Source organism: Lithobates pipiens, unplaced genomic scaffold (assembly GCF_037356315.1).
Source record: "Lithobates pipiens isolate NorthernLeopardFrog02 unplaced genomic scaffold, aLitPip1_a1.2 Scaffold_23, whole genome shotgun sequence".
NCBI classification, from domain to species: domain Eukaryota; kingdom Metazoa; phylum Chordata; class Amphibia; order Anura; family Ranidae; genus Lithobates; species Lithobates pipiens.
In genome coordinates this window covers 195,544,091-195,570,546 of record NW_027507785.1, presented here as the reverse complement: position 1 = coordinate 195,570,546, position 26,456 = coordinate 195,544,091, and the positions used below count along the sequence as shown (strand labels likewise).

General features: G+C 43.3%; 1 protein-coding gene across 4 annotated transcripts in view; it reads left to right on the top strand.

The window, feature by feature from the left end:
* NR5A2 (nuclear receptor subfamily 5 group A member 2) overlaps positions 1-26,456 on the top strand; it is a 172,191-nt gene that overhangs the window by 22,527 nt on the left and 123,208 nt on the right. Inside the window, exon 1 of one of the 4 annotated variants that reach the window (XM_077452731.1) lies at positions 23,274-23,411. The exons of 2 other annotated variants lie outside the window; for them this stretch is intronic. Coding sequence is in view for 1 of the 2 variants with exons in the window: in XM_077452728.1 (XP_077308854.1) it covers positions 23,676-23,757 (82 nt within the window). In the remaining variant the exon portion in view is untranslated. Of the gene's footprint in view, positions 1-23,273; positions 23,758-26,456 lie in introns of those variants that run through there. One more of the 4 variants, XM_077452728.1, reaches the window with a different exon arrangement.

Genomic DNA, 26,456 nt, shown 5'->3' with positions numbered 1-26,456 from the left:
CCAATAAACACTATTTATAGCGCAAGGTTCTCTTAAAAGTAAAACTACAGTTCAATTTATAGTCAGATTACTAGAGTATCTTTTGGCATTAAAAATTACCTACATTTTTTTGGAGGTGTAACAGTACCAGAGGCATTTACATCCACATATGATGGAAGTGCGACAGAGCCTTTTGGCTCTTCATTTTTGACCTTTACAATGGCCTACATAGTAATTTCCTATCCCGACTCCTAATATTGTATTATTGTAAGATAAAAGCAATTCCATAGCTCAACTCACCAACTAGTCTGCTGACCAACCAAATTAACCTGTCTAACCGTGTTAAAAGCAGGGGTTTGGTTAGCACACATTTGCGAAACGCATGTGAAATCTGCAAGGCCTCGTCACGGCACCCTGTGTTGCTTGCAGTCCTAAAAATACAAATTTACAAGTGTCTCCACAGTGGAAGCACATGAATTGAATGGATAGATGTGGGACAGGTGAGCCTGGAGGCTGCCCAAGACCCTTAAAAGAACAGGAGCACACTGGACACCCAGCAAGAGCACAATGGCAGCGAAGGTGCCCAGTGTGTCCCCGGACCATATATACGAACAGTAACAAAAAACTGGCCACTGCCCACACCCATAACTGGCCTTCACAGTGAGGAGCACATGGAGGGCATATACATATAAGACAAAAACAATTCCATAGCTCAACTCACCAACCAGTCTGTTGACCAACCAAATTAACCTGTCTAACCGTCTGTTAAAAGCAGGGTTTTAGTTAGCACACATTTGCAAACGCATGTGAAAGCTCCTAAAAATGTATTATTGTACAGCCTCCCTGGCTCAATAGCTCATCAAAAAACTCTGTTTTGGTGACATATTCTCTAGGGTTGATAGGCATCTGATTCCTCGTTATTGGAAAACCATGGAGACCCCCTTATTGGTGAAATGGGTTGATATAATGAATGATACTATGAGAATAGAACTACTGGCTTTTGATACAGATACTACTGTTAAATGTTTTACGCTTTAGATGTTATGGATTCTATATTCTGAGTCAGGTGCCTTAAAAAGTAGGTTGTGACTTTGCTTCGAAGAGAAAGGGGGGTGACTGCACTTAAATGTATGGAGAATCCAAACGTTTATTAGAAGTAATCCATCAATAAAAACACATCTCAGGACAGGGAACAAACATGATGTGTTTCATGTTACAAGCCCTAATGCTGCGTACACCCATCGGATTTTCCAACGGGAAATGTTGGATGTGAGCTTGTTGGCAGTAAGTCCGACCGTGTGTATGCTCCATTGGACATTTGTTGGAGGACTTTCTGCTAACAAATGTTGGCTAGCATGTTCTCAAATTTTCCGCCGACAAATGTTTGTTGTCAGACTTTCCGATCATGTATACACAAGTCCGTCAGACAAAAGTCCAAAGTACAAACACGCATGCTCAAAATGAAGGATGAGCCATAAGCGGTCAGTCTTTTAAACTAGCGTTCATAATGGAGAATTAACAATCGTGACGTGGCAAATTATGAAATTTCCAAATGTAGAGCACAATTCTCTTCTTCTTTAATGGGATAATAATGAAGCTGATTTGCTGGTAATACTGACGGAGTTTTTGCAAACTAATTTTAAAAGGCTTTTTTTCTAGTCATATCAATAATAATATAATAATAATATTATTATGCTTTTTTTTTTTTTTATTTGTGCAAGTTAACACAACACCATTATCCCGTAGTTTTTCCGAACAAAGATAGAACTATGTTGATGTCCCTTGTCAATTTTACATTGTATTTTTTAAAATGTAACTGCCTACTTCCAAACTGTCATTTGAAGTAAAACACATGGCCAAGTATTATTCTACACAATTTTTTTATTGTGCATTAACCCCCCTGGCGATATTCCAGAGTCTGGCTCGGGGTGAAAATTCAGTACCATTAGCGGTAACCCCAAGCCAGACCTTATCCCTTGGATCCCTTGGTCTCCCTGCTGTGTGAGCGGCTCGTCCTCCACTCTAGGGATGAGCCGAACACCCCCCTGTTCGGTTCGCACCAGAACCTGCGAACAGACCTAAACTTCGTGTGAACTTTAGAACCCTATTAAAGTATATGGGACTCGAACGTTCACAATCTAAAGTGCTCATTTTAAAGGGTAATATGCAAGTTACTGTCCTAAAAAGTGTTTGGGGACCTGGGTCCTGCCCCAGGGGACATGGATCAATGCAAAAAAAAGTTTTAAAAACGGCCGTTTTTTCAGGAGCAGTGATTTTAATAATGATTAAAGTGAAACAATAAAAGTGTAATATTCCTTTAAATTTCGTAGCTGGGGGGTATCTATAGTATGCCTGTGAAGGGGTGCATGTTTCTGGTGCTTAGAACTGTCCCTGCACAAAGTGTAATTTGTGCAGGAAAAAAAGTATTTTAAAATCACTTGCGGCTAAATTGTCTGCTCCCCGTAATACAGAGGACACTCAATGAGTGTTCTCTGTATTAGCCGACAATTCATTCATTCATTGATAAAAAAAAAAAATAAAAAAAAAAAAAGCGTGGGGGTTCCCCTAAATTCAATTACCAGGCCCTTCAGGTCTGACATGGATATTAAGGGGAACCCCGCATCAAATTAAAAAAAAAAATTGACGTGGGGGTCCCCCTAAAAATCCATACCAGACACTTTATCCGAGCACGCAACCTGGCAGGCCGCAGGAAAAGAGGGGGGACGAGAGAGCGGCCCCACTCCCTCCTGAACCGTACCAGGCCACATACCCTCAACATTGGGAGGATGCTTTGGGATGCTCCGGGGTCCAGCGATGGATGATCATATCCAGCGACGGGGGATCTCTTAGTCCAGCGCTGTCCATACATCCGTCTTCTGTCTCCACTCCGGAGACACTGCGGAGATCCCAGCGCTGACGTTTATTATATTAGGACGGCGGGGCCACCCGTCACCTGACTCCGCCCCTCTGACGCTGGAGAGGGAAGCCAGGGGTTCCCCAGTGACGTGTGGGTGACCCCGCCCCCTCTGATGTAACGCAGGTTTCCGTTACATCAGAGGGGGCGGGGTCAACCATACGTCACTGGGGAACCCCTGGCTCCCTTCACCAGCGTCAGAGAGGGCGGGGGGTCAGGTGACGGGTAGCCCCGCCCTCCTAATATAAGAAACGTCAGCGCTGGGATCTACGCAGTTTCTCCGGAGTGGAGACAGAAGACGGATGTATGGACAGCGCTGGACTGAGAGATCCCCCGTCGCTGGATATGATCATCCATCGCTGGACCCCGGAGATTCGTCACTGGATAGCAAGAGTGGATTAGCACCGCTGGAATCTTTTTTTTATTTTTTTTATTTTTAATAAAGGAATTTTTCAAAAGTGTGTTTGTCTTATTTAAACATTTTTACACTTTCTTTGTGAAATGGTAGGGGTACTTTTGTACCCCCTTACCTTTTCAAACAGGGGGGGGCCGGGATCTGGGGGTCCCCTTGTTAAAGGGGGCTTCCAGATTCTGATAAGCCCCCCGCCCGCAGACCCTCACAACCACCGGCCAGGGTTGTGAGGATGAGGCCCTTGTCCTCATCAACATGGGGACAAGGTGCTTTGAGGGGTCACAGACCCCCAAAGCATCCTCCCAATGTTGAGGGTATGTGGCATGGTACGGTTCAGGAGGGAGGGGGGCCGCTTTCTCGTCCCCCCCTCTTTTCCTGCGGCCTGCCAGGTTGCGTGCTCGGATAAAGTGTCTGGTATGGATTTTTAGGGGGACCCCCACGTCAATTTTTTTTTTTAATTTGATGCGGGGTTCCCCTTAATATCCATATCAGACCTGAAGGGTATGGTATGGATATTTAGGGGGACCCCCACGTCAATTTTTTTTTTAATTTGACACGGGGTTCCCCTTAATATCCATGTCAGACCTGAAGGGCCTGGTAATTGAATTTAGTGGAACCCCCACGCTTTTTTTTTTATCAATGAATGAATGAATTGTCGGCTAATACAGAGAACACTCATTGAGTGTTCTCTGTATTACGGGGAGCCGACAATTTAGTCGCAAGTGATTTTAAAAGACTTTTTTTCCTGCACAAATGACACTTTGTGCAGGGACAGTTCTAAGCACCAGAAACATGCACCCCTTCACAGGCATACTATAGATACCCCCCAGCTACGAAATTAAAAAGAATATTACACTTTTATTGTTTCACTTTAATCATTATTAAAATCACTGCTCCTGAAAAAACGGCCGTTTTTAAAACTTTTTTTTGTATTGATCCATGTCCCCTGGGGCAGGACCCAGGTCCCCAAACACTTTTTAGGACAGTAACTTGCATATTACCCTTTAAAATGAGCACTTTAGATTTCTCCCATAGACTTGTATAGGGTGTTCCGGCTTTTCGAATTTGCTGCGAACAGCCCAAATTGTTCACTGTTCACTGAACAGGCGAACAGGCAATATTCGAGTCGAACATGAGTTCGACTCGAACTCGAAGCTCATCCCTACTCCACTCGATCTATCACAGAGCCGAGCGCCGTCGTTCCCTGCGAGCGTTGCGACGCACGGGGACGGAGAGCAAATTCAAAAAGTGAAAAACACACAATGCATACAGTATAATGTAATCTTACAGATTACATCGCTATATGTAATTATTCCACATCCCCTTTGTCCCCAGTGGTTTCTCCAGTGTCCTGCATGCAGTTTTATATTATAAAAACTGTTCTTTCTGCCTGGAAACTGGAGATTGTCCATAGCAACCAAAACTGTCCCTTTACATCAAAAATGGTTTTAGACCAGCTAGAAAACAGCGATAATAAATGGGAATCACTCGCAGAATTGAGTGATAGTGATTTGTGGGGGGATCCGTCATCAAATACTGAAAAGTAATGACAGTGAAAATTCTGCAACTGAGCAAATTTCAGTGTTTTTGATTTGATTACATTATTGAATCATTTTTATTATTAGTATATTATTATTTGGTATAATTATTTATAGTTATTTATTATATTTTAATTTATGATTTTGTTTTTCAAACTTTATCATACCCGGGATGTCTACTAGACTCTGGTTTGGACAGATTTAAGTGAGTTATTCCTAAGAATTGCAGGCCTACAATATAAAATGCCAAATTTCCATGCAAAATAATTGTACCGCTTTCAGCACCTACAATCCGACATAATCATACCGCCAGGGAGGTTAAAAATAATTAGACATGCTGTCTGCCAATAGAAAATAACTAAAAAGTGCATTCTCTGCATCCAAAAATATTTAAATTTACCAAATCAAATTGTTTATCAAAATATTTAAATCATTTAAATATTCAAAATATTTAAATCAAAATATAAAAATTTACCAAATCAAATAAATGTATCAAATCAACCCAAAAAAATTATGTCAAAACAATAACTCCAAGGCCAATAATAAATAACACGGTATCTCCTCCAATTCCGCAACATGTTTGGTTGACAAACGCCCCTTTAGAAATGAACTGAAAAGCATGAAATCGGATAAATGAAAAACACGAAAAGAAAAACGCGAATCAACACTCACCAAACTACTACTATCACGAAATTAGCAGAAGGAGCCCAAAGGGTGGTGCTAAAGAGCTGGACACCCATGTAGTACGTCACTACGTTCATAATTATTGGCCAACATTTGTGTGACCGTGTGTATGCAAGACAAGTTAGAGCCAACACTCTTCGGACAAAATTCTACAGTTTTGTTGTCGGAAAGTTCGATCGTGTGTACTAGGCTTTCATCATAACTTATTATACAATTTGTGTTCCCTGTCCTGAGAGGCTTTGATGTGCTTTTATTAATGGATTACCGCATTTATCGGCGTATAACACGCACCTTTTTCCCCTTAAAATCGGGGGAAAATCGCGGGTGCGTGTTTCAGCCACCTTTGGCCCTTCTCGCGGCTTTCGCCCGCCTTTGGCCGTTCTCGGCGGCTTCACCCGAAAACTGCAGAGAAAGGCCGAGAGCGGCCTAAAGCTGACGAGAATGGCCGAAGGCGGGCGAAAGCCGCCGAGAATGGATGGGCATTTAAATGTAAGTTTTTTTTCCTTAAATTTCCCTCCTAAACTTGGGGTGCGTGTTATACGCCGGCGCGTGTTATACGCCAATAAATACGGTACTTCTAATAATCTTCTTTGGAATTTTTTTCATTTTCCATACAGTAAAGTGCGGTCACCCACCTGTCTCTTCAAAGCATTTTGCAGTTGCGAGCTGGACCGGCACCTTCTTGTGTGAATTTCTGGGCTAGTATATAGGTGGTCTGACCTGGAGCAGTGTATTTGTATTATTGGATAGGTTGTGACCTTGCTTCCCTTAAGACGACATCTTCAAATGTATCTCCTTTGCATAACTCTGCAATTATTTATACTTTCTTCAGGATTTTCTTCTTTTAATTTTTATGTTTTTTTTTCTCATATGAGTTCCAGACTAGGACCTCCCCTTCCCTCTTTGGTTTTTCCTTTGTCCTTTTCTACAAAGAACACCTGGAAACAGGACACAATTCTTAACCATTTCTACCCTGGAGGCACCATTGAAAGACACAGTTTAGCAGTAAATACAAAATAAAATATCTGAAAAGGCATAGAATCTACTATACAACAAAATTATCTGCCTATAAGCATATACAAAGGTTGCTCCAGTCATCCAGAATGATTGCACAGCAGCACCCCATCACATATGTAGGATGCTTTGGAGATACTCACAATGAAGGCAGACGTGCAAGCTTCATCCAGAGTGGGGCTGTGTGTGTGTCCATAGACACACACAGTCCAGCTCGGCCACGCCCCCCCATTCTCTGCTCACTGGATTTAACTGACAGTAGCAGGATCCTGTGACAGCAGGAAGAGAAGACTTGCAGCCGGGCACAGCACTGGATCGATACAGGTGTCAGGTAAATGTTAGAGACTGGGGGAACACAGAGGGGAATTTTTTTTTTTTACCTTAAAGTGATACTAAACACTGGAAAATTACTTAGAACTCCCAAAACATATATATATATATATATATATATATATATATATATATATATATATATATATATATAGATATATAGATATAGATATGTATGAAATATATATATATTTAGCAGAAACCCTAGAGATTAAAATGCCAATCATTGCAATATTTTATATCACATTGTATTTGCGCAACGTTCTTTCAAATTTAAAATTGCGCACACTCGTGGAATGGCGACAAACTACGGTACTTAAAAATCTCCAAAGGCGACACTTTAGAAATTTCTACAGGTTACCAGTTTAGAGTTACAGAGGAGGTCTTGTACTAGAATTATTGCTCTCACTCTAACAATCAGTGCGATACCTCACATGTGTTGTTTGAATACTATTTACATTTGCAGATGCGACTTACTAATGCGTTCGCTTCTGCGCGCGGGTTTGGAGGGATGGGGTGCTTTACTTTTTTATTTTTCTTATTTATTTATTTATTTATTTATTTTACACTGTCCCTTTAAAAAAACGTTAAGTCTTCTGTAAACCGGAAGTGATGTCATGACATCGCTTCTGGGTTACTAGATCCGAGACCTGATCAAAGCAGATTCTGGCTTCTTTCAGGTCTCCAGCCAGCCTGGTGTAACGAACAAGCTGTGGAAGGAGGGTGGGAACGTCCTCCCGCTGCTTGGGATAACAGGTGAGGGGCTTCTTAGCCGCATTGGTTGTTATCACAAGAAAGCCGACCGCCAACTCTAAAAAACGGTATCGGGGTGATGCATCACCCCAGTACAACCTCATCAAGCCGAGGCTGCATATTTGCATTGTGTCGGCGTGAAGGGATTAATTTATATTGTATGTGGATCATGTATGTGTATTTCTGTATGTGGGTGATGGCACTGTAATTATTTAATAAAAAAATACAATCTAAGTACCTTTTTCCTAATCAATATACAACTATCACATGACCCAGCTCTCTCCCAGCAAGTCTGCAGGGAAACATAAGCAGGAGGAGCTTTTAGTCCTATGTTGCTGGTCACATTTTCAAAATAGAAAAATTCTGCCTTTGGAATGCAGATTAAAAATAATAATAATAATGAATAGCTACAAACTAAATTGTCATACAAATATATACTTGAAATCAAATTCTTTTTATTTTTTGGTAATAACATGGTGTGGGTGGATTTCTGACAGTCGCAGGCTGTGTCCCACCCCTCCAGCCTGTTTCTTAGAATATCAGGGAGGAGAAGCTTCCATAAATCTACATGTAATATCCTGGTTATAGCTGAGTAGTGGACATGGAGGAGGGTGGAAGAGGGGCCTGTCATTTACCACTGTGTATACACCCACATGTCTGACACTATAGTCACATGGGCTGCTCAGATATGATAGGGAGGAAATGCTCAGCATAAAATCTCACTGAAAACTGATCATGTGCAGAATTTTCCAACACTGCTCTGCAAAATCTCCAACAGCAGTGAGGAGCAGTGAGGACTTGGTGGAGATAGAGAACAGCAGGATCAACCAGTTTTTTTTGCAGAATACAGAAAATGAGTCTCATGGTGATTGAGTATAAACAGCATGTAATACACCATTTTTTGATAGTTTTTTATGATGTGGGTTTAGCCCCCGTTCACACTAAATCCGACTTTGAAATTGTGCGACTTCCCTTCACTGAATCAGATCAGTGCAACTTCAGGTGTGACTTGGCTGACATCTGTGCGACTTTATACACAGATGTGTATGCAAGTTGCACCTGCAAAAATATTGCAGGAACCTTTTTTTCAATTCGGTGCAGCACCAAAAAGTTAGAGTCACACCAATTTAAACAGTTACATTGCCAAAAATATGGTGCGACTTGCACGTGGGTTAAGTGTCACTTTAATGCAGAGAATGCATTTCGGTAAAAGAAAAAAAAAAACTTTAGTCTTTCGAACCACTTGAAATTGTTGTGTTAGGGCTCTTTCACACGGGACATCCGCTTGCTCAGCGGGTATTGCTCCGTCGATCCCCGCTGAGCAGGAAGACAACAGGTCTGTCTCTGCACACTGCACAGGGACGGACCTGTCAGAGCGCCGCTCTCCCCTATGGGAGATCGGATGACGACGGACGGCAGAGTCCATCATCACCCGATCTGATCCGTGGACGGATGTAGTAGGTTTTTCCTCCGTCACACTTTTTTGGATCAGAGTGGGTCGGATGCCAGCATCCTCTATTAGCTCCCAGACCTTTCATTTTCCCTCTCACTTCCATTTGTTCAGAATAGAACAGGCAGTGCACGCCAGTTGTGGTCATGTGTACTACTCTATAAACACTACAGATTCCATAGTCCATCTCCAGGGTGAGCACGAGAGGATGGCTATGTTCCTACATACAGTGGGGGGGATTTACTAAAACTGGAGACTGCAAAATCTGGTGCAGCTCTACAAAAAAAGCCAATCAGCTTCCAGGATTTTTTCATTTTTTTTTGTCAAAGCTTAAAGTTTTACTAAACCCAGAACCCAGCACCTATATCTGGTCTCTCACAGTACACCAAACATGGAAATGCAAATATTTTAGTAAATATAAATTGCTAAATATATTTTCTCATCAGCAGCATACAGCAGTCTTGTGACTTCAGTGTCTGGTTAATGCTTGTAGGAGAAGTTTTCCTTCTCCTCTGACTGTCCTATGAGGCTGCATGACCCTCTGTCTGGATAGTGCTGATTAGATTAGCCCTGTACTGATCACATACACTCCCCCCCCCCCCAAAAAAAAACTCTCTAGTAATACACACCAGTATGTGCTTTCAAGGCTCTGGACTATTAGCGTATGGAATATGGATTGAGGACTGTGGAAGCAGGGGGGGATCAGAGAAGACAGGATCAAACAGCCTTTTTACACAATGCACAGGATTAACCCCTTAGGTTCCACAGTGAGTATAACAAGCATGCTTCACTGCATATACAGACTGATTTTCTGTTGTGGGTTTAGTAACACTTTAAATGAACAAGCTGAAGTTAAAGTGGTTGTAAACCCTTACAGATCACTTTGTGCTACAGTTAAGCCTATAATAAGGCTTACCTGTAGCTACCCAGGATATCTTTTAAATCTGCACGATTTAGGAGATACAGTGCAGTGCTTGCGGGCGTGCTCCTGTGATACAGCTGGTGGCCACAGCCTCTCACTGTATCACTTGGCCCCGCCACCCGGCGCGCCGCGTCATTGGATGTGATTGACAGCAGCATGAGCCAATGGCTGCTTTGCTTTCAATCCATCCACTGTAACCAGTGAACGGCCAGGCTGAGCGTTGAAGAGGATGTTGGGAGCTAGCATGGGAGGTCAGGTAAGTAAAACAGGGGTGCAGGGGGGGGCGGTTTTGTCGGATGTTTTTTCACCTTAATGCATAGAATTTACAACCCCACTAAAACACCTTTATGCCCAGTACACATGGGTCGAATGTTGGGAGACATCATCCAGTTAAAAAAAAAAATGGACGATGTTCGGTCCATGTGTATGTCGGTCTGTCCCACAGAAGCCAGCCATTTCACCATCTTCTGTCACACAAGCATGCTGGAAAAGCAGCAGCCGACTGACTCTTGATCAATGCTCTCAGCCAATGGCAGAATGTGCTGATCGGAATGGTCTGGTGGGGGGCATCCCCTGTTAGAGCACAACAGCTCAGTGGGGGGAAGATTGCTGCACTAACATTGGATGGTTAATACAACCGCTCTGACTGGAGCAGACAATTTGTTTTTTTCAGTTGAACGAAAAAAAAAAACTTGTAGTGTATAACAGGCATTAGAAGCTGATTGGCTACCGTGCGCAGCTTCACCAGACTTTGCACGCCCCAGTTTTAGTAAATCAATCCCAGTGGGACCATGGGGAGCGAATGAAGCAATCCTCTAACAGGAAATCACATCACAGCAACAAAACAAAAAACAAAACAAAACAAAAAAACAATTTATATTTTTTTAAGTGTCTGAGATGAATAGATATACTATAGTAGTGCTATAGAATTAACCTGGATAGATGTTTTAAAAAACAGTGTCATTTATTTAAAACATAAAATTATTATAGATTAAATGTAATATAAACTTCTTCATATTTCAAAAAAGTGTATATAAAATGTCTGATTGTAATGGAGCTGAAATTAAGAAAAAAAATAAAAATTGAAAAGGTTAAGTAACTTTTTAACAGAGAGGAAAGAGAGTGAATGAGAAGAATAGAGAGATATGGAGAACAAGAAGCAGAGGTGGGACTTATATTGTCCCTTCCCGTAGTTTTTGTATTTTCAGTGTTTGCAGACATCTATAAAACATGTGCAGCTTAGTAAAAAGCGATCTTTATGATATATGTGAACTTTTGCTGCCAACAATGTGACTTGGAATTCTTGTGTTATAGTAAAGAGGGCTTGGCTGACAGTTAAATGCCTGTAAAATAAAAAGAACGAATCTTCCACTTCTGCCGCATGAAATCACACCATGACATCCCTCCAATGAAATAATCCGAAAAGGATCGATGAAGGAACGATCCAAATATACACCCCCAGGGGAAGGAAATCGGATATTTGGTTAGGAAATAATTAGTAAAAAAAATCGCTCACCTTGGTGTCCCCTCCCCGTGTGTGTGCACATCGGCTGCTGTCACATGCGGACCCGACACACAGCAATTTATTCCATTCAACGAAATATACATTGACAGCATATAAAACATTCGCGGGGAAATAAAAAGGCTGTAAAACGGGAGTCTGGCCGATTGTTTACAAATGAAATCCGTTTAGATTAGTCTGTTTTTCTATAACTTTTCGGTGTTTGAAGAAAACAATGGGGGGCTAAATATAGATCTAAATGAGGGTATTGTGGAGGAGTCGGTGATCACAGAGGATCATTCAATAAATACACAATGGGGGTCATTACTAGGGTCGGGGATTTCATCTAACAATCGCATATATGATACATAAAAATTCTACATACGGGTCCATACAAATATATATATATATATATATATATATATATATAGATTTATAGATTTATATATTGTATATATATAGATATATAGATTCATATATTATATATATATATATATATATATATATATATATATATATATATATATATATATATATATATATATATATATATATATATATATATATTCTAACGAAATTACGGATTCAAATAGATCTAGTGTTTAAATGCTATAAACGTTTAAATGCCCCTTTTTTATTTATATATAAATCCATCCAGTCCAAAGACCACATACATTTCTACTTTTTGCATTGACTTCTTAGCGATGATTGCAGCAACACATCTGATCGCTGCTTGTTAGTTTGCTTCTGAATTTAGATGTTTGCACATATGTTGAAATAAATGACAGTAAAGATAATTTTTGGTGGAAAAATTCGTGTTTTTCTTTTTTTCTCCATTCCTTCCCTGGAATGCTGCTGGAAATAAAATACCTGTTTGCACAACCTCTTGACTCCAGCAGTTACGTGGTGATAAGGTTAATTTTTAATTAAATTGTGATGTTACATTGTGTAAAGAGAGCTTATTTGCACAGAGGGAAATAAAAACGGTGTAAAACTTCAGCTTTGGTGCCTTTCCACATGTGTCTTATTACAATAACAGTAATCTGCAGCTGGGGTGCACCCAGACACATAGGGGGGTATTTACTAAATCTGGAGAGAGCAAAATCTGGAGCAGCTCTGCATATTAACCAATCCAAAGTTTAACTGAACAAGCAGAAGTTAGAAGCTGATTGGCTATCATGCACAGCTGCACCCAATTCTGAGTGCTTCAGTTTTTATAGTAAATCTGCCCCATAAATATGTCCTGTATTGTTCTAGGTTTAGTCATTCAATATGTCAAATCTGCAGAACAGTGGGGTTGATTTACTAAAACTGAAAAGTGAAAACAATTGGGTGCAGCTCTGCATAGAAACCAATTAGCTTCCAAATTTTGTTGTCAAAGCTTAATTGAACAAGCTGATGTTAGAAGCTGATTGGCTACCATGCACAGCTGCACCAGATTCTGAGTGCACCAGTTTTAGTAAATCTCCCCCATACAGATATGTCCTGTATAGTTCTGCAGTCATTCAATATGTCAAATCTGCAGATCAGGAATAGCACTCAGCAGGCTAGTGTTTACTCTACAGGAACAGCAGAGTTTTATGGTCAGTGATATTTATTTTAACACCTTTCACACTGAGGCCGCATTAGCTTTTCGGATGCTAGCGGGTACTTTTAACCCAAAAAAGGGGTTAAAAACGACCTTTTTGCATCGCTTTCAAAGCAATTTTCAGTCGTTTCTAAAGCGCTGCCCATTCATTGCAATGGGCAGGGGCATTTTGGGAGCGCTCCCAAACCGCAAGCACGCCGTCCGGGTGTGAAAGCACTCATTGCAATGAATGGGAGGCAGTTTTCAGGCGCTTTACAGGCGCTATTTCTAGTGCTAAAATGCCTGAAAACTGCCTCCAATGTGAAAGGGGTCCATGCATGCTTTGATCGCTGTGTAATTACATCAAAACCATCTAAACAACAAACAATTAAGTACAGTAGGTATAACTTCCATTTCAACCAATTTGGATGGAAGCTGGTCATACATTATTCAATCTTATTTATTTTTTTTCAATTTCTTTTAGATCTACCTTCAACTTTATAGTGAAAGGGCCTGTCTGGCAAATTGAAAGTGTTTAGGTTTGACCTCATATTATATGATGTTAGTAAATCTAAAGGAAAATTGTACAAGAAAATTATATAATGTATGGTCAGCCTTAGATCAGATTCAATCAAACTACATTGATTGGTCAAGGCAGGAAATTATTGATCATGTTGTATGGTTTGGCAGCACTCAGATCCTTTGGGCGTGAATGTATTAGTATTTCACCAATCAGATTATGAGATTGCATTGTGAAAACAGAGGTGTGATCGATAACTTGCAAATCTAACTTTCAGCTATTGATCAAAATCCAATTCCCTGTGTGTGTGAGGTATCAATTGAATGGGTTGTGCACTATAGATGGATTATTCCTATTGGGAGAGATCAATCAGAAAATAAATCGGTCACTTATCGAAGTGTGTATGGCCACCATTAGCCATTTGATTGCCTGTGATACTTACCTTGTGGGGCTGATTTTCTAAAGGAGTGGAGACTTCAATAACAAAGGGGGAGATTTACTAAAACTGGAGCACACAGAATCTGGTGAAGCTGTGGATAGTACTCAGCTTCTAACATCAGCTTATTCAATTAAGCTTTGACAATAAATCCTGGAAGCTGATTGGTTATTATTTACAGCTGCACCAGATTCTGTGTGCACCAGTTTTAGTGACCCCCCCCAAAGTGAACTGTCCTTATTGCAAATACTCAATTATGTGCTAGCAATAGTATTTTGATAGCACCTGATTGGTGAATTTAAATGTACCTGTCCCAGAGTCCAGTGATGCAGGAGATCGAAGCCCCACTCGTCTCCCCTTCCTCTCTGCGCGCTAGCATAGTCACTGTGGGCGCCCGGCTGTGGCTTCACAGCCAGGCACGCACTGTGCATGCGCGAGATGTGTGGCGTGCCATGACTGGCTGGACAATCATCTGTGTCCCAGATGACTGCTGAGAGGGAGGGGGAGAGGTAATCTCCCTTCTGGTGCCACGGTGCGCCGGGAAGAGGGTATCTGCCCCCCCTTCTCCCCAAAAAAATGACATGCTAAATGTGGCATGTCGGGGGGTCACCTACCCTTAAAGCGCAAGTTCCATTTTTGGGAGTGAACAAGAAGGGGTGACTACATTTCTTCATATATGGGGACCATGGAGAAAGTGGCCACCCTCTAATAGGAAGTCAGAGCACAGCAGGAGAGATCTGGAGGAGGCTGAGAGCAATAGAATGTACTGTGGTAAGAATGCATGTTTGAATAAAACCGTGTCCAGGCTTTATATCAATGACAGCAGTTTGCTATTTTTGACAGCTATTTTATCTAAAGAAGCATAGCTTGTTGGGGGTACCTGAGGACTGAGGATGGGGATCACTCTTCTTGAAGAATGTCTACATCTATAGGGGTTGATTCACTGCAACCAGAGAGTGCAAAACCTGGTGTAGCTGTGCATGGTAGCCAATCAGCTTCTAACTTCAGTTTGTTCAAATAACCACATGCCAACCGGCGCACGCCGATGTACGTCAGCAGAATGGCATGGACAGGCAAATGGGTGTACAGGTACGTCCCTTTAAATTTGCCACCATGCCATTGCATGCGCTCCGGTTGGAACCTCTGTGAGTCCGATCGCGTGTCCCCTGGACTCGATCGCCGCGTGGATACCCGCGATGGCCTCACGGGGAGAAAGAACGGGAATATGCTAAAGTAAACGAGCATCTCCCTGCTCTGCCTTGTGACAGTGTCACTGATCTCTGCTCCGTGTGATCGGAGCAGAGATCAGTGACATGTCATAGACAGCCACGCCCCCCACAGTTAGAAACACGCCCCTAGGACACACTTAACCCCTACACTGCCACCTAGTGGTTAACCCCTTCACTGCCAGTGCCATTTACACAAGAATCAGCGCATTTTTATAGCACTGATTGCTGTATAAATGACAATGGTCCCAAAAATGTGTCAAAAATGTCTGCCATAATGTCGCAGTCACAATAAAATCACTGATCGCTGCCATTACTAGTAATATAAAAAAATATTAATAAAAATGCCATAAAACTATCCCCTATTTTGTAAATGCGCACACCAATCAATAATCACTTATTGCAATTTTTTCTTACCAAAAATATGTAGAAGAATACATATCTGCCTAAACTGAGGAAAAAAAATGTTTTTTATATATTTTTGGGGGATATTTATTATAGCAAAATGTAAAAAATAATGCATTTTTTTTTAAATTGTCGCTTTTTTTGTTTATAGTGCAAAAAATAAAAACCACAGGGGTGATCAAATACCATCAAAAGAAAGCTCTATTTGTGGGAAAAAAACAATGTCAATTTTGTTTGGGAGCCACATCGCATGACCGCGCAATTGTCAGTTAAAACAACGCAGTGCCGAATCGCAAAAAGCGGTCTGGTCTTTGGGCAGCAAAATGGTCCAGGGCTTAAGTGGTTAAGCTTTAACAATAAAACCCAGAAACGGATTGGTTTCTATGCAGAGCTGCACCAGATTCTGTGTGCACCAGTTTTAGTAAATCTACTCCAAAGTGAACTGTGAATTGCAAATACTTACTTGTGCTAGCAATAGTATTTTGATAGCTGCACCAGATTTTGCACTTGCCAGTTTTAGTAAATCAGCCCCATAGTTAGTTATTGGTTCTGTTTCCTGCATAATGACTCATGATCTGCTTATGTGACTTAAAGTGCAGTTCCAGCTTTTTCTTTTACAAAAAAACACCCCTGTGATGTTTGTACCTAAATTATTAACAAACTGTATTACTATTTAATGTGGGTTTTCTAAATGTTTTTTTTTTTCTTTAAACTAACCTTGCTGCTGCTTTCGCGATCCCATCTTCGTTGTGGGCATGTGAAGCCCAATAGTATCTTTTTTCGGGATACAGCATTGCTGGCTACCCAGCATGCACCTCCTGACCATGTGCATGCGCATAAACCACAGCGTGGCTACCAGTGGGGATGCCCATTGACTCCTGGGATTGATGAAACTCATCTCCCAGGAGCCAATCTGTGCCCAGAAATGATGTACCTCACCGTGGCGAGATACTCCAGAAGAGCAGCAATTGCTCTGCAGAAAGAAGGTTAGTAGACTAAAAAAAAAAAATGACCAGTGCGGATTAATACTGCAATACTGAACAGTAGGGATGAGCTTCGTGTTCGAGTCGAACGTACGTTCGACTCGAACATTGGCTGTTCGTGCGTTCGGCGAATTCCGAACGTTTTGGCCGTTCGCGTCAAAATTCGAGTGACGCGCGCGCGGACCACAATGCACTGCGTTGGCGCAGTGCATTGCTGCCCGATGATTGGCCAAGCATGCACTGTGACCCCGCATGCTTGGCCAATCGCAGCGCCGGCAGCGAGGAGAGCCATGATTGGCCACAGGCATCCTGCCTGTGGCCAATCATAGCTCAGGCTGTGTAGTGCACGCCCCACACTATATAAGGCCGCCTTTAAGGCGGCCTCCTGTAGTGTGTTACTTTGCATCTGAAGCAGTGGGTGTTCTGTGTACCTTCAACACAGTACACACCAATCGTTTTTGGCTGATTTCCTATCTTGCTGCTGTGTAGTGGTTGTTGTCTGTGCCCTGACTGCAGTATACACCACTATATTCACCTCACCTATATAGCTAGTGATCTAGCTTTCACCACTTAACAACTGCCCATTGTCGATTAACGGCTTCAGGGCGGTTGTTTAACTCAGAGAGGCCGTTAATTAACGGCCTCCCAGAATTCTGCTCTCGCGTGCCCCGAGGTGTGCGCACTCGAGAGCATCCGTGACCGCCGGGTCCATAGGACCCGGCGCATCACGGTAAACGGCCGCTCATAGCGGCCGTTTACCACGTGATTGCTCCGTCAAATGACGGAGTGATCACTTGGAAACAAACCGGCGTCATGTTATGACGCCTGTTCCTCCCTCCCCTTTCTGTACCGATCGGTACAGCGGAGGAGAAAGAGATCGGTGTCAGCAGCGATGTGGGCTGCATCTGCAGTGCCCACATCGCTGCTCACCGAATTTAACCCCTCAATTCCCTGCCAATACTCTGCAATACCAGTGCATACTCTGCAGTACCCTGCCATTACTCTGCAGTACCCCGCCATTACTCTGCAGTACCCCGCCATTACTCTGCAGTGCAGTACCCCGCCATTACTCTGCAGTGCAGTACCCCGCCATTACTCTGCAGTGCAGTACCCTGCCATTACTCTGCAGTGCAGTACCCTGCCATTACTCTGCAGTACCCCGCCATTACTCTGCAGTACCCCGCCATTACTCTGCAGTGCAGTACCCCGCCATTACTCTGCAGTGCAGTACCCTGCCATTACTCTGCAGTGCAGTACCCTGCCATTACTCTGCAGTACCCCGCCATTACTCTGCAGTACCCCGCCATTACTCTGCAGTGCAGTACCCCGCCATTACTCTGCAGTGCAGTACCCTGCCATTACTCTGCAGTGCAGTACCCTGCCATTACTCTGCAGTACCCCGCCATTACTCTGCAGTACCCCGCCATTACTCTGCAGTGCAGTACCCCGCCATTACTCTGCAGTGCAGTACCCTGCCATTACTCTGCAGTACCCTGCCATTACTCTGCAGTACCCCGCCATTACTCTGCAGTGCAGTACCCCACCATTACTCTGCAGTGCAGTACCCTGCCATTACTCTGCAGTACCCCCCATTACTCTGCAGTAACCCCCATTACTCTGCAGTACCCCCCAATACTCTGCAGTACCCGCCATTACTCTGCAGTACCCCCAATACTCTGCAGTACCCTGCTATTACTCTGTAGTACCCCGCCAATACCCCGCCAATACTCTGTAATACCCTGCCATAAATTGCCACACCCAGCCATACTCAGAGATACCCAGCCATACTCGGTGATACCCTGAAATACCCAGCCATAGACGCCCCCCACCCCTCATCGCCCTCCGGTGCTTCTACCAACTCGCCAGTACGATCAAAGCCAGAATCTTTTTTTTATTTTTTATTTCAGGCTTCCCAGCCTAGAGGTGAGATGTGGGGTCATATTGACCCCCCAGATTTCACTGTAAAGAGGACCTGTCACCCCATATTCCTATTACAAGGGATGTTTACATTTCTTGTAATAGGAATAAAAGTGATCAAAAATATATTTTTGGGAAAAAAAATGTCAAACTAAAATAAATAAAGTAAAATGAACAATAAAAAAATAAAATAAAAATTAAAGCGCCCATGTCCCCATGTGCTCGCATGTGCCACACATGTGAGGTATCGCCGAGAATGTTAGAGCGAGAGCAATAATTCTAGTCCTAGACCTCCTCTGCAACTCAAAACATATAACCAGTAAAAAAATATTTAAAGCGTCGCCTATGGGGATTTTTTAAGTAGCAACGTTTGGCGCCATTCCACGGGCATGTGCAATTTTGAAGAGTGACATGTTTGATATCTATTTACTCAGCATAACTTCATCTTTCACTTTATGCAAACATTGGGCTAACAAGTGGTTAATAATAGAGCTTGCAGTCAGTAGTGTTAGGAGATAGTGCGTGCTGTCTGCGTGCTCTGTACCCAGTACATACCGCTATAATATAGGGCAGGCTCCTACTTTCAAACATCCAACTTACAAACATCTCCTACTTGCAAACGCAAGGAGACAGCAGCAAGTGAGATGAAAAAAGATGGACGACAAAACAAATTATACAGGGGTGATAACCCTTCCCTATGTTTTCCAAAAATCTTAAAGATAGTTTTTTTGACTGGAGCTACACTTTAAAAATGTACCGGTTGAAAATGACAAACAGATTCAACTTAACACAACAAACCTACACAGTCCCTGTCTTGTTTGCACCGCCTGTATACTGCTGTTCTGAGTATATAGGGCCTGGGGGCCACACGCATTTCCTTTTTTTAATATGGGTACGGGGTTCCCCTTAATATGCGTACAAAACCCAAATAGGCTGGTAATGGGCAGGGAGGGCTACCCATGCCATGTTTCTCAATGATTTTCAACCATATTGCAGGAACCAGATATAACATTAAAACCGCAAGCAGTTTTAAATGGTGTTATTTCCGTTTAATGTCATTTTGTGCAGGGACTGTTCTAAACACGGGAAACACGTGGCACTTCACAGGCATACTACAGACACCCCCCAGGCACCATATTTAAAGGAATATTTCACTTTTTTTTTCACTTTAATCGTCATTTAAATCAGTGCTCCCGCCAAAACGGTAGTTTTTAAAACTTTTTTTTGCAGTGACCCATGTCCCCTGAGGCAGGAGGCAGGTCGCCAAACCCTTTTTAGGACACTATCTTGCATATTAGCCGTTAAAATTAGCACTTTCCAATTCGAACGTTCGAGTCCCATAGACTTCAATGGGGTTCTAACGTTCGTACCGAACGCGGGGGTCGTTCGCAAGTTCTGGTGCGAACCGAACCGGGGGGTGTTCGGCTCATCCCTACTGAACAGGAAGACACTAAGTTGTCAATGTGGGTGGAACTCTGCTTTAAGCTGACCATACAATATACAATATTCTTGTTCAATTTTCTTTTCGCTTTACTTTCAACTGTGTAGTGCAAGGGCCCGCCTAATTGCAGGAAAATGTACAAGAAAATTGTATAATGTATGGCCGGCCTTACAATGAACTATCATTGGTAGCTGACTTAATCAAGCAATGTGAAGACAGCAGTGTGCCATGAGCAGTATTGACATGGGGGTGGGCTGCCATTGATTGGGTGACGTCACACATCAATAGGAAGGATGGTGCTGGCTGCACACATCTGATCAGCCTGGGCTCTGTAATTTAGATGAGGGCAGCAATGGCACATTGCAGGGTCAGAGGATGAGGGCAGAGATGGCACATTGCAGGGTTAGAGGATGAGGGCAGAGATGGTACATGGCAGGGTCAGGGGATGAGGGCAGAGATGGCACATGGAAGGATCAGGGGATGAGGGCAGAGATGGCACATGGCAGGGTCAGAGGATGAGGGCAGAGATGGCACATTGCGGAGTCAAAGGATGAGGGCAGAGAGGGCACATGGCAGGGTCAGAGGATGATGGCAGAGATGGCACATGGCAGGGTCTGAGGATGAAGACAGAGATGGCACATGGCAGGGTCAGGGGATGAGAGCAGAGATGGCACATGGCAGGGTCTGAGATGAGGGCAGAGATGGCACATGGCAGGGTCGGGGGATGAGGGCAGAGATGGCACATGGCGGGGTCAGGGCATGATGGCAGAGATAGCACAGGGCAAGGTAAGAGGATGAGGGCAGAGATGGAACATGGCAGGGTCAGAGGATAAAGGCAGTAATGGCACATGGCAGGGTCAGGAGATGAGGGCAGATATGGCATATGGCAGGGTCAGGGGATGAGGGCAGAGATGGCACATGGCGGGGTCAGAGGATGAGGGCAGAGATGGCACATGGTGGGGTCAGAGGATGAGGGCATAGATGGCACATGGCGGGGTCAGAGGAGGAGGGCAGAGATGGCACATGGCAGGGTGGGACATGACAGGGTGAGAGGATGAGGGCAGAGATGGCACATGGCAGAATCTGAGGATGAGGGCAGAGATGGCACATGGCAGGATCAGAGGATGAGGGCAGTGATAGCACATGGCAGGGTCAGAGGAGGGTGGCAGAGATGGCACATGGCAGGGTCAAAGGATGAGGGCAGAGGTGGCACATGGCAGGGTCAGAGGATGAGGGCAGAGATGGCACATGGCAGGGTCAGAGGATGAGGGCAGAGATGGCACATGGCAGGGTCAGGGGATGAGGGCAGAGATGGCACATGGCAGGGTCAGGGGATGAGGGCAGAGATGGCACATGGCGGGGTCAGGGCATGATGGCAGAGATAGCACGGGGCAAGGTAAGAGGATAAGGGCAGAGATGGAACATGGCAGGGTCAGAGGATAAAGGCAGTGATGGCACATGGCAGGGTCAGGAGATGAGGGCAGATATGGCATATGGCAGGGTCAGGGGATGAGGGCAGAGATGGCACATGGCAGGGTCTGAGGATGAGGGCAGAGATGGCACATGGTGGGGTCAGAGGATGAGGGCAGAGATGGCACATGGCAGGGTCAGAGAATGAGAGCAGAGATAGCACATGGCAGAGTCTGAGGATGAGGGCAGAGATGGCATATGGCGGGGTCAGAGGATGAGGGCAGAGATGGCACATGGCGGGGTCAGAGGATGAGGGCAGAGATGGCACATGGCGGGGTCAGAGGATGAGGGCAGAGATGGCACATGGTGGAGTCAGAGGATGAGGGCAGAGATGGCACATGGCGGGATCAGAGGATGAGGGCAGAGATGGCACATGGCAGGGTGAGACATGGCAGGGTGAGAGGATGAGGGCAGAGATGGCACATGGCAGAGTCTGAGGATGATGGCAGAGATGGCACATGGCAGGGTCAGAGGATGAGGGCAGAGATGGCACATGGCAGAGTCTGAGGGCAGAGATGGCACATGGCAGGGTGAGAGGATGAGGGCAGAGAAGGCACAAGGCAGGGTGAGAGGATGAGGGCAGAGATGGCACAGGGTCAGATAATGAAGGCAGAGATGGCACAGGGCAGGGTCAGGGGATGAGGGCAGAGATGGCACATGGCAGGGTCAGCGGATGAGGGCAGAGATGGCACAGGGCAGGGTCAGGGGATGAGGGCAGTGATGGCAGAGTCTGAGGATGAGGGCAGAGATGGCACATGGCGGGGTCAGAGGATGAGGGCAGAGATGGCACATGACAGGGTCAGGGTATGAGGGCAGCGATGGCACATGGCAGAGTCTGAGGATGAGGGCAGAGATGGCACATGGCGGGGTCAGAGGATGAGGGCAGAGATGGCACATGGCAGGGTGAGAGGATGAGGGCAGAGATGGCACAGGGTAAGATAATGAAGGCAGAGATGGCACAGGGTCAGATAATGAAGGCAGAGATGGCACAGGGCAGGGTCAGGGGATGAGGGCAAAGATGGCACATGGCAGGGTCAGAGGTTGAGGGCAGAGATGGCACAGGGCAGGGTCAGTGGATGAGGGCAGAGATGGCACAGGGCTGAGTCAGGGGATGAGGGCAGAGATGGCACAGGGCAGAGTCAGGGGATGAGGGCAGAAATGGCACAGGGCAAGATCAGGGGAGGAGGGCAGAGATGGCACATGGCAGGGTCAGGGGATGAGGGCAGCAATGGCACATGGCAGAGTCTGAGGATGAGGGCAGAGATGGCACATGGCAGGGTGAGAGGATAAGGGCAGAGATGGCACAGGGTCAGATAATGCAGGCAGAGATGGCACAGGGCAGGGTCAGGGGATGAGGGCAAAGATAGCACATGGCAGGGTCAGAGGTTGAGGGCAGAGATGGCACAGGGCAGGGTCAGGGGATGAGGGCAGAGATGGCACAGGGCAGGGTCAGAGGATGAGGGCAGTGATGGCACATGGCAGGGTCAGAGGTTGAGGGCAGAGATGGCACATGGCAGGGTCAGAGAAGAGGAATGTGAGTGATATGAGTGCTGATTCCCGCTTGTCTCTACCATCTACATTGTGTAAAGTGAAAGCAGCGACACAAGTTGTGATCCTCCATCAGGACACCTCTACACACCACATACATGACACTGGATGATATGAAGAGGAGGGGTGAGCCCCAGGCTCCTCCTAGGCTCCTCCCCCAGGCTCCCCGTGCTCTGTGCTGGCGATCTCCTATCTGGATAGACTGAGAGAAGCTCCAACTTCACAACTTACGGAGACACAACAGAGCGAGGGAGGCGTGGCTATTAGGAGGTGCCCCTGATTGGAGGAGACGCGGCGGAGCGGATCCAGCCCCCAGCGCTTGACAGAGTGACAGAGATGAGAGGAGACAGAGCTCAGCCTGGCCGGCTGGATCACACAGAGCTTGGGAGGGGAGCCAGGAGGTACGGGCTGTCCATTGCTTTCCTTCTACACACTTGTCAGCGCACCTGAGCCACACACACCTAGATACTACTACTGAGAGCTTGTGTATATGACAAGTCCACTACCTGCCCCCCACCTACCTACCTACCTCCTCCCCACCACAGGAGCCAATGCCGCCCGTCCACAGACACTAGTCCGGCAGGCGGCACTTACAGTAGTCACTTACCTCTGCTGACATCACAGCGCACGGCCGGCTCCCTGTGTGCGGTGTCTCCTGTCCCGGCATGCTGCCCAAGGTGGAGTCCGAAGCCTTAGGACTGTCCCGGTCACACGGGGAGCACGGACACATGCCGGACAACATGCAAGGTAAGTGGCCCTCCGATCTCTGCACAGGGGCCCCAACTTATCACAGAGGGGAGGGGACACATCCTATCAGGAGCCGCAAACTGGGCAATGATCTGTGATTGGGGCTTTGTATTGGGATAGACATTCCTAATATGGGGGGAAATGATGTCTATATCTACCTAACTATATCTATATATTTATATCTATCTATCTATCTATCTATCTATCTATCTATCTATCTATCTATCTATCTATCTATCTTTCTATCTATATCTATCTAACTATATCTATATATCTGCCTATCTATCTTTCTATCTATCGATCTATCTATATCGATTTATATCTATATCTATCTATCTATCTATCTATCTATCTATCTATCTATCTATCTGTCTGTCTATATATATATATAATATATAGTTTTTTCCTATACGTTATTGTATAGTATATAGTAGGTGTGTGCCTATAGGCGGCAGAGGCATAGGGGCAACTTTTCCAAGTACAGTTCTTGGCCACACTTTTGCCTCCCATCAGCAGTAGTTAGGATCATCTCATATGAGCTTATTTACACATTGAAGCTAATTTGCTAAAGCAGTTGTGAAACTTCACTAGGATAAAAATGGTGTGAATATTCCTTATCATTATCCATGTATGTGAAAAAGTATCATGATTGGCTATTCAGAGTGATCAGGTACTGACATATAAATAAAGTGAAAATGTACACTTTTTTTTTGTGAAAAATCTCAACTTCTTTAGTAAACCAGCTTCATTTTCCACACTTTATCACAGTATTTTAAGCCAGGTTAGGACCATAAAAATAACAAATCGTCTGGTTAAGGAGGTGATTCCAAAGGAGGGGACGCCAAAAGTTGTATGCTTATAGATCTGGATATATATAGATATATACATATATCTATATATACAGGCATACCCGACTTTTAAGGACACAATGATGTTTATTTACTAAAACTGGAAAGTGCAAAATCAGGCTCTCTTCTGCATAGAAACCAATGAGCTTCTAACCCAGCTTGTTCAATTAAGCTTTGGTAATAAAACCTGGAAGCTCATTGGTCTCTATGCAGAAGAGAGCCTGATTTTGCACTTTCCAGCTTTAGTAAATAAACCTCATTGTGTACTGAAAAGTGGGGTATGCCTCTATCTATCTATCTATCTATCTATCTATCTATCTATCTATCTATCTATCTATCTATCTATCTATCTAGCTATAGATATATATACATATATATATATATATATATATATATAGAGCGATATCTATACATACACACATATCTATATATCTATATAGATGGCTGTCACAAAGACAGGACAGGATCCAGATTTTGGCTCCCATGTTAGTTACGATGTGGGGTATGGTATATATATATATATATATATATATATATATATATATATATATATATACAAACATACACAGATGGACAGATGGTGTCTGGTAGTTATATGTGCCCAAGCTCAGATAGATCAGTGGATGACAAGTTGCACATGTCCTACTCTATATAAAATAATATTGTGCCAATTTCCCCTTCTCCACTTCCTACATAGAAGTATGTGACAATGAGTATACAGGATATCCCAGTATAGGACTGTGACAGGGAATTAGGGAAGATGATCACACAGGGGTCATCCTCTGTCATGCAGTTGTTCTAGGATACACTGTATACATGGTACAGATATTGACAGTTACATAGCGCTTTATTGGACTCATTAGTGTTGGTGATAATGAGCATAATGAGAGAATAGATATACATACAGACGATCCAATAGGCACTTGTAGTGTACAGGAAACAGAGAGCTAATGTATAGGTGGTTGTGTTCTCAGAAATTCCTCCAATTGAATTTTTTTTAATGCAGTTTATTGCAGGAAGCATTAATATGATTTATTTTGATACTGACGCTATTAAATATGTCTGGTTAAAGTATATCCGTTTGATTAGTCCTAGTTTTATATCAAATTCAAAGCCCCAGTCCTAAACTTTAGTTCAAACGCGAAGCTTTAAGCTTGCACTTATACAGGTTTATAATCAGATATATATATATATATATATATATATATATATATATATATATCTCTATAGATATATATATATCTCTATAGATATATATCTACATATATCTATAGATATATCTGTCTATCTATCTATCTATATATCTATATATATATCTATCTATATATATATATATATATATATATATATATATATATATATATATATATATATATATATATATATATATAGATAGATAGAGATATATAGATAGATATATATATTAGATAGCTAGATATAGTAAAAATATAATAAAAGTAAAAATATAATCATCTCTACCAAGTAAGAATATTATTTTCTTAGTGCACTTGCAATTTATTTTCATGTAAGTGAAAATAAATTGTAAGTGCATTCAATAAATTATTTTAGGTTATTTATTTATTTTTTATTTCTTATTTATTTACTTTTTTTTAAGTTTATTATATTGTTACTTAGTAGAAATTATTATATTCTTGCTTAGTAGAAACTATTACATTCCTACTTAGTACAGATTTTTATATAATAATTTAGTAAAGATTATTTGACACACAAAGAATTTGACAATCCCAGGTTTTCTTTTCTGTTATATTAACATTTATTTTATTTATTTGAATTCTTATTTATTTCAAGTTTTAGTTAATAGAATAAGCAGCTAACATCTATTTTTTTTTT